The sequence below is a fragment of the Diuraphis noxia genome, unplaced genomic scaffold (genome assembly GCF_037042655.1).
Source record: "Diuraphis noxia isolate RWA-SAM2 unplaced genomic scaffold, SU_Dnox_SAM2 contig0005, whole genome shotgun sequence".
NCBI classification, from domain to species: domain Eukaryota; kingdom Metazoa; phylum Arthropoda; class Insecta; order Hemiptera; family Aphididae; genus Diuraphis; species Diuraphis noxia.
The window spans coordinates 22,957,188-22,969,099 of record NW_028301715.1 but is presented as its reverse complement, the minus strand read 5'-3'; the positions used below and the strand labels follow the sequence as shown (position 1 = coordinate 22,969,099).

The 11,912-nt window shown below is 28.6% G+C and overlaps 2 protein-coding genes across 3 annotated transcripts; both read left to right on the top strand.

Annotated features, from left to right (window-relative positions):
* Positions 1–201: 201 nt before the first annotated feature.
* LOC149055085 (uncharacterized) lies at positions 202–11,285 on the top strand. Of its 2 annotated transcripts, XM_089229370.1 has the most exons (9): positions 202–583; positions 9,145–9,381; positions 9,556–9,756; positions 9,828–9,977; positions 10,049–10,210; positions 10,322–10,378; positions 10,500–10,744; positions 10,809–10,986; positions 11,060–11,285. In XM_089229370.1, the coding sequence occupies exons 2-9, from the start codon at positions 9,147–9,149 to the stop codon at positions 11,215–11,217; spliced, it is 1,386 nt and encodes a 461-aa protein (XP_089085496.1). In that variant the 5' UTR covers positions 202–583; positions 9,145–9,146; the 3' UTR covers positions 11,218–11,285. The 2 variants fall into 2 exon arrangements, with proteins under 2 accessions (XP_089085496.1, XP_089085497.1); XM_089229371.1 differs by lacking the exon at positions 202–583 and having other exon boundaries at positions 9,006–9,381.
* Positions 5,903–8,961, top strand: LOC149055086 (uncharacterized). The gene has a single exon (XM_089229369.1). It carries the CDS (start codon positions 6,853–6,855, stop codon positions 8,911–8,913), a length of 2,061 nt encoding a protein of 686 aa, XP_089085495.1. The 5' UTR covers positions 5,903–6,852; the 3' UTR covers positions 8,914–8,961.
* Positions 11,286–11,912: the final 627 nt, after the last annotated feature.

Sequence of the window (11,912 nt, the reverse complement as noted above, 5' to 3'; positions counted from 1 at the left end):
TTTTTATTTTACTGCGCATGCGCTGATAAAAAAAAATTAAAAATTTGAATTTATTAAAAAAATATGTATTTATAAGTCCTATATGCAGTATAAAAACCCCGAATCAAATTCAAGGTCACACGATCGAAATATTTCCTGTTACCTTTAAAATTGAACACACGGTATATATCTAGGGGAATAAAACACAAGTTAATTAGTTATCACGGCTCGACTGTACCTATAAATAAATACTATTATTTTGTTATTTGTGGTGTGTTTATCACTTAATAGTTGGGAAAACCGTTTAACGGCAAGACCCGCACAGACAACGAACGCCGCCGCCCGTCATCGTGTTATATAATACACATCGTCATAATATCGTCACAACGACAATAGTGACAACGGCATCGAAAACTGTATGTTTGTTACATCCATGTGGTATAAATGTATAATACGACCGTGATTTTATTATATATTTATTTATTAAACGTTTTATAGTATATATTCAGTTAAAAGTTTACACTTGTGTTAAGTTGTTTAAGTTTCTATAAAGTATAAACGTTAATCTGTGTGACACAACGCCTGATTATATTAAACATTTTCGGTAAGTATTGTTTCATAATATTTTAATAAATAATAATATTATAGTAGACTTTAGCTTTAATAATAACAAGCCTCATGATAATCGATCTTGGCCAAACAAATAGACATGGACAACTGAAATAGGTACCTATTATATTTTAACTGTTTAGTATATAAGTAGATATATATACATAGGTACCTAATACATTATTATAGTTGGATTGTAAATTATTGCTTAGATTTATATAAATACCTACTTACCTACTGACATAGTACACTAAACATAAAATACATTTTTATAAATGTAGGTATAACGTGAAATGCTAGTTGTTATTTGTTAATAATCAACAAGAACTGAATTCAAAAAAATGGGTTTACTATACCTACGCTATATATCATATTATATAAGTAATAGGTACCTGGCAAACAACATTTATTATTGCTATCAGTGGCGTATATAGGGGGGAGGCCCCCTAAGCCCGGGCCCATAGTGAAATGAAATTTCATATGTAGGTATATCATGTTCAATTAAAACATTTTAGTATAATTATATATTTTTATGATACCATGGCCCACCTGTAGTCTGTTCATCGTGTTATGAACGCCACCGCGTACGCCTGTGATGTCCCGTTATATTTTATATTGTGTCTCCGGTTGTATCCGAAGACGACAATTTGTTGAAACCGTTCTCTGTGTAGTGGGTGATAATCAAATGTTATTAAATAATTTATTAATAAAAGAACACACGTTTTAGATTTAAATGATGATTGATATTATATACTTTATTAGTTTTTAAATTGACATGTAATTTATACTATAAGCAAGCACACTACTCAGCTCGAATGAGTCGAGTTTCAGACTAAACTGCCGACAGGACTGATACTATCGTCTTGTCGCGCAAAAGCAAAATAACTAAGATAAGACGCCTACTACATACAGGCGTTATTATATTCTGTAAAACAAACGTCTCTATAGTCTATAGTGTGGGCATATAACACCCCCCGGGTTAGACGGAAGATCATTATCCTACTTTTAAACAATTATTTTGGGTAATGATTTTCCTTTTCTTATTTTAAGTTCTACTTCATTTTGTTCCGTCGAACTCGGTTGGTTTACATTGGCATTTTTAATTTTCTTAAAATTAAATATTTTTCTTATTATTATAATTGACAGAATAATTGTTAGTAAACAACATAGTATAATTAAACCAATAACATAATAATTTATATAAATTGAAGATTGCTTATAATATAAATTATCTTTTGGGATAGTGACTTCATTATCATCTTTATACTTTGAAAATACCACTTCTGGGGCTACAAATTCTTTTATTGTGTTAACATTATGTATATATTGAGTCAAATTCATAGTTGGTATGAAGTCTGATTTTAATTCTGAATAAATAGTTCTAAACGGAATCATGCGATAACCTCCTGAAATTGCTGAACATTGTTCGCTTAGGGATAATATACCTGATCCAGTTAATACTTCTGTAATTGAATCTTTATTGGAACACGTTAAAACTAAATTTTGGTGTTTTACCGTGAAAATCCACGAATTTGATGACATGAGCTTATGAAAAATCCCATGTTTAAATGAAGTGTATTTTATTTTACAAAAATCTGTTAATTCTGTTATATCTGAATAAGAAATTAAATTTATTTCACATTCGTTTGATGTCACTACCCTTTTGGCTAAAAAGTTTTTACAAATTTTAAAACGGTTTGTATCAGTACACAAACTAACATCGTTTTCGCTTAAGTTAATAAAATATTCCTGATCAATAGTTATGGCTATAAACTTAAATCTAGGTTGTATAAACATAAATCTATTATTTTCTAAATATACTGGGTTTGGTAGAACATTATATAGTTTATACATGTTACTTAATACTAAGGGAATCGTATTGATGAATATAATTAAATCATTACTTCTAACGATTGTAGTTTGCATTATTCTATACAGTTCAGACATACCAGATACATCTAATTTTACAGGAATGTTTAAGTCAGGTGAAAGATTTAATTTTATCAATTTAATTTCATCTAGCAATTGATTTGATGATAGTACTAAAGGGTGTAACTTCCCATACATAGCCGAATGTAAGATTTGAATAATTTTTTCTATTTCTAAAGCATATTGGTTATATATTAATTTTAGATTTAAAATTTGATTTTCCAATATAATTTTGATATTTTCATCACTAATCTGATGATTTTTTACTTTATTTAATATATTTCCACATATTATTTCATTATTTATATTTTGAGCGTAAACTAGTATGCTCTGATGTTCTTGAATTTGTAGATCTGACACATCTACTGGAATAATTGTTTCACATCTAGCTGGAATAGTTGTGACGTCATCTAATGTTGATGTAATTTCCCCTTTTCCTACGTCAATGACAATTTGATTCTCCATTAAAAATGGTTTCCCCAAAATACCATCGCCTATAATTGGAAAATTTGTCGGAACTACATGAAATTCACTTTCGGAAGATTGATTTCCATTTATGACTGTCAACATTGTAAATCCCATAGTCTTAACCGTTTGATCATTTATCCCCTGTAACATGAATATTTTTGTGTCTGATACTTGAACATCATCGTGAAGAGCATCTAGTTTTATTAAATTAAGATCGGCCCCTGTGTCTACAAGTAGTTTTACGATCTCTTTTGTACATTGTGGAATTTTATATAAAGCATGATTATCAATTAATTTGATTCTGAATGACAAGGTTCTTGCAGGTTTAAGGCTATTGTTTTTAATGCTTTGACCGATTGGTTGCCCGAGCCATTCGGTCTTGGCCCGTTTCCCGAAAACTGTCCATTGGATTTATTTGTTTTTTTCTTTTTGTAACATACATCTTCGGAGTGTCCCGGTTTATTACAATAAGTACATGTTATCTTTTTCACATCTTTATTATTTGGATTTGAATGTACTTTTGATTGAAACTTTTGCTGGCCAGTATCTTGACTGCGATTTCCATATCTACATTGATTTGTAAAATGGTTATTACGATTGCAAATTTCGCAATACTTTTGATTGTTATTTTTGCCTTGGTTTCCTCCTTTAAGTATTCGTTGAGTCTCTTTTGATGATTGGTAAATTTTCTGCTCTTCAAGACTTGCCTTCATTGCATCTTCCAGTGTTTCAAAGTTTCTTGATTTAATCACTGTTCTTAAATGAGGTAATAATCCTTCTACGTACGTCGTTAATGTAATTTCTTTTATATATGTACGTATTGCTGTGGCATCTGTGGTTGGTTTTCCCTTTGTGCTCACATTACATAATTCATTGAGTAGGTTTTCAACCTTTGTAGAATATTCATGAATTGACTCTCCTTGAGACTGTCTTGTTGATGTAAGTTCAAGTTGTAGATACCCTGGTGTACGTTTAGCACAAAAATTTGATTCGAGTAAATGTTTAAGTCCTGCCCAATCTTCTACATCGCGATGTTGAGTTATCGCAAAAGCTTTTTTACTTAATTTTGTACGAATAGCTTGTAACAAAACTGGCTTTATATTGTTATCGACATTAGACATTACGAAATCACATGCGCTAAGATAAGGATAGATATCAGCTGAATCTTCACCATTGAAAAAAGGAACCAATTTAATGGCTGTTTCTAATGAAAGAACTGTATTGTTCATTTTGGAAATGGTACACGAATTATCCACCCCCAAAATTTTTAAACCTAGTAGTTCGGTATTTTTATTTAATTGTTTTGGTGGGTTATCTTCACCTATTTGATCCGAAGGTACTGAAGTTGAAATATTACCTCTAGTATCCGAGAATAATGATTCTACACTTCTAGATTTCCTATGGTATCTTTTATTTTGGTGTGTTCGCGACCTAGTATTTGGGCCAGTATATATTAAATTATTGTCAAAGTTATTTGGTATAGGAGTATTATAATCTTTATTTACTGTAGATGTATCTGGACTCCTATCAGTGCTACTATTACCACTACTTGATTGAGTAGACATACATTAAAAGTGTCAATTTGTTATTATAATGTATAATAAAAACAAAACAAAACGATAATAATAATAAAAAAAAATTACAATTATGTTACTATGTCAGTAGGTTAATAATAAAAAAAAATAAAAAAATAAATTTTATTCTATTATTCAAGTTAGTGATAATAATATTATTATAACATAAAAATATTTATATTTTATTATTATTATCTTTTTTCTTTTTTTTTTTTTTTACTTACAGTATGACGGTCTTTGTTATTACTCCGGACTGCATAATAATTGACTTCTTTGACAGACTATCTGGATCCCTTGTTGAACTCACCAGTCTCTTCGGAGGCGTGGGTTCGAATCCCACCGCTGCCACCAATGTTATGAACGCCACCGCGTACGCCTGTGATGTCCCGTTATATTTTATATTGTGTCTCCGGTTGTATCCGAAGACGACAATTTGTTGAAACCGTTCTCTGTGTAGTGGGTGATAATCAAATGTTATTAAATAATTTATTAATAAAAGAACACACGTTTTAGATTTAAATGATGATTGATATTATATACTTTATTAGTTTTTAAATTGACATGTAATTTATACTATAAGCAAGCACACTACTCAGCTCGAATGAGTCGAGTTTCAGACTAAACTGCCGACAGGACTGATACTATCGTCTTGTCGCGCAAAAGCAAAATAACTAAGATAAGACGCCTACTACATACAGGCGTTATTATATTCTGTAAAACAAACGTCTCTATAGTCTATAGTGTGGGCATATAACAATCGTAACATACTTCTAAATGTTGAGGAAATCGTTAATATTTTTATTTGAAAAAAAAATAGAAAAATGAATTTTACATAATATTAAGTCAAAAAATGTTTAAGTCTACCTACTTTAGAAAAATGCTTAATTTATTATATATCTTATTTAATAATAAATATATATTAATACGTTTAAATTCCTATATTTGTATCATTTATGTCATAATTAAAACCACCAGTTCCCTAAAAAATTTTTAGTTGTAACTATGGTGGGGGTAAATTGGCCCATAGTGAAAATAATTCCCATATACGCCACTGATTTGCTATTATTATTAGGTATATATTATATATATATATATTTATAATTATAGTTTTCTTAGTTATTTTTTTAATTAATATTATTAATTTAAGTGTAATTAAAATGGTTATTTTTAAATTTTAATTTTAATAAATTTAAAATAATTATAGTTTTAAATTTTAATAATTAATTATTTTTAATAATATAAAACCGTATTATTATAATTTTATATATTAATTATTAAATATTTTTAATTGTGGTCTTTGAATAAATTGATGAAACATTAAGTGGGTACCTATAAAAGAAAACTGAAAAATGTATGATACAAAAAGTATCTATTACCTACCTAGTTATAAATGTAAATTTTATGAAATTAAAGTCATTTTTAGGACAAATTTATATTTAACTCAGTCCTTAGACCCAAATTATGTATTCTATTATTTAGTAATACTATACTTATCAAGTAGTAATAAAAATTTAGGCACTTGTATCTAATATTACACATCTAAAACAAGAATGCCACAACACAAATTTTAAAGTTTTGAGAAAAAGCGATTTGAAGTTTAAATTTAAGATGTTTTAAAGTGTTTTTTACTTATGTGTTCAAAATTAAAAATTTAAATACTTGCTAACATAATTAACAATAAGTCTTCATCAAATATTATGAAATGCTCTCTTAAAAATATAACAGTGAGCCAGTGAGTTTAATCTATGTACATTTTTGTGCCATAAATCAAATTATGGCAGTGTTTTAAATTATTACATAAGGTCTTTTTTGGATACAAACAATTTATGCATCAGACTTTGTCTTTATCTATGTGGCTATGTTGATAGTTTGGCTGGTCGTTTATTTTTTCCCACATTCTTAATTTTTTAATACATAATTTATAATATCATCATCATATATGATATAATTATTGATGAATTTTTAGTTGTGGTAGTCTTGTTTGAGAGGTGCAATTTACCTATTAGGTGTTTCATTACTGTAATTGTATGTATACCTACTTTCATTAATACATTTTAATAAGAAACTATAAACTAAATATAAAAATAATTTAATTTAACTATATACAGAGCTATAATATAGGTACCTCGTACCTAAAAACCTACTGCATTATCTAAATAAATTATATATTATTTGTTCAAAAATTATAAAAATATTAATAATAGGTATTTTTTTATTTAAACTATTCTGATGTTTATGTTATTCAGTTTGTGATGAACTTTCCAATTTATTAATTTAATATAAGCAATCAAAAATGAGTACTGCATATTATCGTTTGAAAAAACATCGAACATTTCAACGATCTACTGAAATCGAGGCAGAGGTATCAAGATCAATTACTCAAACACAAGATATTGAACTTAAAAATTCAGATTCACCTTTAGAAGTTGGTATTGTTAGAAATGTGTTGAATGAATCTCAGAATATAAGACTTCCAACAAGAATTGAAGATAATTATGATTTATCTTACCTAACAGATTCATCTATAGACTACTTAAATAGATCACCAGATTACAATCCACTTGATTATAAATATTCTTCTTCTTTATCATCTTCTCAGAATTCATCAAACTCAGACAGTAGTGATGATTACAATATATTATCTTCTTCAGTACCAAGCCCGGTACCAAGCCTTCGTGATAAATTACAAAACTTTGTTGTACGATTCAGAAGCAATATGACGGTTGAGTTAATTGATAATTTGCTTGATATATTGCGGTCTGAAAATCATGATCTACCTAAATCAGCAACAAGCTTGCTACAAACCAAGTCTAATGAAAACATTCAAGTAATGACAAGTTTAAAAAACACAAATGGGTCATATGTATATTTTGGAATTGAAGAAGGATTGAAAGGTATAATCTCTGATGAGTATACTGAAAATACCATACGTTTATTATTTAATATTGATGGCTTACCATTGTACAATAGTTCAAGTCAACAATTTTGGCCAAACTTGGGACTTATTGTGCATGACAAATATGACACAAAACCATTTATTGTAGCAGTTTACAGTGGTGATTCTAAACCTAAAAATATTAACGATTTTATAAAAGACTTTGTTCAAGAAGTAAGTTATTTAGTTAAAAACGGTTTAAATATTCGACAAAAAATGTTTAAAATAGAAATTATTGGATTTTCCTGTGATACCCCAGCAAGAGCATTCATCAAGAAATGTAAAGGCCATGGTGGGTTTTACTCATGTGAGCGTTGTGAGACAAGGGGCAAGACGATAAACCATAAAAGAGTGTATCCCAGCATAAATTCAAGGCTTCGGACAAAAAGAAGTTTTATAAAACAACGGCAACGTGAGCACCATTTAGATGGAAGGTCATTGCTACTAGATATTCCAGACTTTGACCCAGTAAATTCTGTTTTCTTGGACTCAATGCACCTACTTTATCTTGGTGTGATGAAATGGATTTTGCAACAACTTCTTGGAGCCAAAATGCGAGTTAATCGTAAATGTAAACTTTCCCAAAACAAAATAAAGCATTTCAATTCAATTTTAAAAATATTTACAAGACATGTATCAAAAGAATTTCAAAGGAAAAAATTAGACTTAGATTCATTTACTCACTGGAAAGCCACACAGTTTAGATTTTTTTTAAACTATTGTGGGGCTCTGGTACTATGTAAAATTCTAAACAAAAAAATGTACAATCATTTTTTACTGTTGGTAGTTGCATGTAGAATTTTAAATGATCCTGAATTATGTGTTGAAAATACAAATTATGCTAGGGATTTACTGAGAAAATTTTTTGAACTTCTTCCTTCATTTTATGGATCTAGTTCACAAATTATGAATAGCCATAATTTGATTCATATAGCAGATGATGTAGAATACACTAATATGCCTTTGTCTGCAATATCCGCATTCCCTTTTGAAAATTTTCTTGGAAAAATCAAACGAATGATTAGTGGTAGAAATAAGCCTCTAGCACAGTTAGTAAGAAGAATCTCCGAGCAAAAGGCATGTCCAAAGATGATGATGAACAATGCTATAAACAAGAAAAAGTTCCTTATAATCAACCCTGACCTAACTCATAAAAGAAAAAAAGATTTAAAAAGCATAATTCTACGGGGGCTTGAATTGAATACTACTCAACCAAACAACATTGTAAAATTGGATTCTAGTGATGTTTTTAGTATTGCAAGAATTCAAAGAAAACAAAATCGTATTTTATTACATGGATATGTATACAAGACTGTCACTGATGCTTTCAAATTCCCTTGCAAATCTTCAGAAGTTGGAATTATGAAATTGGGTAGATTAAGCAATAAAAAAAGAATTATTTCTATTGATAATATTTAAAAAAAATGTGTTTTCTTTGAAAATGGAAATCATAGCTATGCAGTGACATTACTTCATAATTCATAACAATTCTTTATAATAATATAATTATTTATAATTATAAAATTTTAATTTTAATGATAATAATCTAAGCTTACTCTAAATACCTATACATAATGTACCTAATATTAAATAAATTACATACACTTAATAAAAATAGATGAAGATATAATCATTGTAATATTTTTACAGCCATGGACTTTAAAAAAGAAACAACCCATGTTTTAGTAAAATTTAATAAAATTAAAAAATGCGATAAAACTACCATAGACTTAATACCAATATCATGGACCTTTATTGAAGATGAAAAATTATACTGCAAATATCCTAATAAAAATGAATATAGCAAAATAGACCAAATGAGCAAAATGTCATCTATCCACAAGATTTCATGGAAAAGCTTTGAAATTACACTAATGAAAGAAGCCCGTAAGTATTTGTAAACTGTACCTATTAAATAGATACACAACAATTTACAATGTACATAAGTAAATAATACTATTCACAAAAAAAATGTGAATAATATATTATGATATAATCAATGATTATTAATCATATTCAATAATATTGTATATTGTTATTTATTAAAGTTAAAAATTTCAGGGAATTATGATCAAGGTGTCAAGTATATGCAAAAAGCATTCTCTGATACTGTCATACAGAGTAGTACCATTGAAGAAGGAAATAGCTCTGAAGGCGAAAGTAAACCAAACAAACTAAGTGGAGAACAGCTTGGAATGTCTCTAAAAGACATCCCTTCTTTTAGTAAATCATACTCTACAACTGGAATACATAAAGTCAAAGGTGATCATTTAAACATAATTATGAAAACATAAAATAAGTTTAGTTTAATATGTCAATGTTAACTATTACAGGCAATGATGCTTCAATGTTTGTGATAACATCTGAATCGTCTGATGCCTCTGAAGTGTTTAATAAAAAGAATAAAAAGTTAGTACATCCAAAAAATTCTTTTTCTTTTAAAAGATTAAAAACTACAGCCAATGAAGAAAAAACAATAAACGGTAATTTCATTGATTAAATAATTGTGCTTTTCAAAATGTATTTTAAATTCTGTTTGATTATTTTATTTCAGGTGAATCAGATGCTAGTTATTCACAGTCTGATGTACCAACATCTGAATCATCTGATATCTCTGAAGTGTCTAATAAAAAGAAAAAAAAGTTAGTACATTCAAAAACCTCTTTTTCTTTTAAAAGATTAAAAACTACAGCCAATGAAGAAAAAACAATAAATGGTAATTTCTTTGATTAAATATAATAGGTAAATTTTTTAAAATGTAATTTTTGTTGAGGATGTGTACAATTTTCTATAAATAATATTTAAAAATATTAATTGTTTGTTGAAGGTAAAAGAATGTCAAATCAGCATTGCGCAACATGTAGCTGCAATAGTAAATATATGAGTATGTTATACAAACATATTTATTAGATTTTAATTCATTTTACACTTAAACTTTTAAGTTTAGTCAAAACTAGGATATAATTAATATACATATATTTATGTATTAATTTTATCTATTTCAGCTAAAGAAGCTGCAACCAAATCAGATATTGATTCTGCAGTAAAGAGCATATGCAGGAGCATAGAGTACCGAGTAAGAGAGGAAGCAAAAATGACTAGGGCTATTTTCCACATGAATTCTACTACAGCAGATATTGATAGATTATTGCAAGAAGAGACCATAATTGATTTGCCAAAAACTAATTTAGAAGACTTTCTTTCCTTTGATGAACAATTAAAAACTAATATTGAATTATTAAAAAAACTGGTAAGAATTATTCCTGAGTTGATATAAAATATTTATTATTATCAACTATTATTTAATCTTTCAGAAATTTTATATGGTGTATAATATTAAGAAAACAACAAAAGTGTCAGAAGTTTTTACAGCATTAATTCCTAGAATTATTACCAAAGATGTACAATTACTCTACACTGCCTTTGGGAGAGAAACAAACGGTGTAAGAAAATTGAATTTTTCTGCGACAGAAACCTACAAATATTTACTTGGTCGGTATTTAACCATTTATTTTTTTTTTCAAAAAAAATTCAGCAATAATTCATATTTATATTTTAATTTTAGAAGTGGTCTCCACCAAATTAACAAATGTTGACAATAAAGAAATTTCTAGTCAACTTAGCCGTTGGTTTTCTGGCGCCAAGGATAGAGATGGTGGAAAGAGGGAGAGACTTGATACAAAACGCAGTTCTGAAACCCAAGAACATATTACTTTTGATTAGTACTAAACAATAATTTTTATTATTTTTATTTAAAAAATAATGAATAAAGTTTACTAAGTTCATTGTAATTATTATTAGTGGTTATATGTTTTTTTTTGTGATGCAGAACTCCTCAGGATATCTTGCAAATATGTTGCAATTTATACCATCTCTCCCCTTGTATGAGCTCATATACTCTACTGGTACAATTATATAAATTTATAAATTAATATAATAATATAATATAATATATAACATAATTATATAATTATATATACCAATTATTTATTTATATACTGGTACCAGTTAAAGTCAGTACTGCACCTTAACCAAATACCAGTACTGGCTCAGTACTAAAAATCCAATACTGGAATAGGCAATAGCGTTATCATCCCAGACATACGCCAGTACATGGCCAGTACTGGCTGCCAGTAGCGCACCAGTATCAGTCGATACTGACCCAGTACTGCGCCTGTTGTGAATTCCCTATTGGGGCAGTACTGCACCTTAACCAAATACCAGTACTGGCTCAGTACTAAAAATCCAATACTGGAATAGCGTTATCATCCCAGACATACGCCAGTACATGGCCAGTACTGGCTGCCAGTAGCGCACCAGTATCAGTCGATACTGACCCAGTACTGCGCCTGTTGTGAATTCCCGATTGGGATATTGTATTGATCAGCATATATATTTATCAAAGACAAAACTTTAGT

Bases quoted from the DNA above. Each gene is read 5' to 3' on its own strand.
- LOC149055086 (XM_089229369.1), top strand. From the start codon at position 6,853: ATGAGTACTGCATATTATCGTTTGAAAAAACATCGAACATTTCAACGA.
- LOC149055085 (XM_089229370.1), top strand. From the start codon at position 9,147: ATGGACTTTAAAAAAGAAACAACCCATGTTTTAGTAAAATTTAATAAA. The intron at 10,379-10,499 runs GTATGTTATACA...TATCTATTTCAG, and splicing joins CTGCAATAGTAAATATATGA to CTAAAGAAGCTGCAACCAAA. The intron at 10,987-11,059 runs GTCGGTATTTAA...TTTTAATTTTAG, and splicing joins AACCTACAAATATTTACTTG to AAGTGGTCTCCACCAAATTA.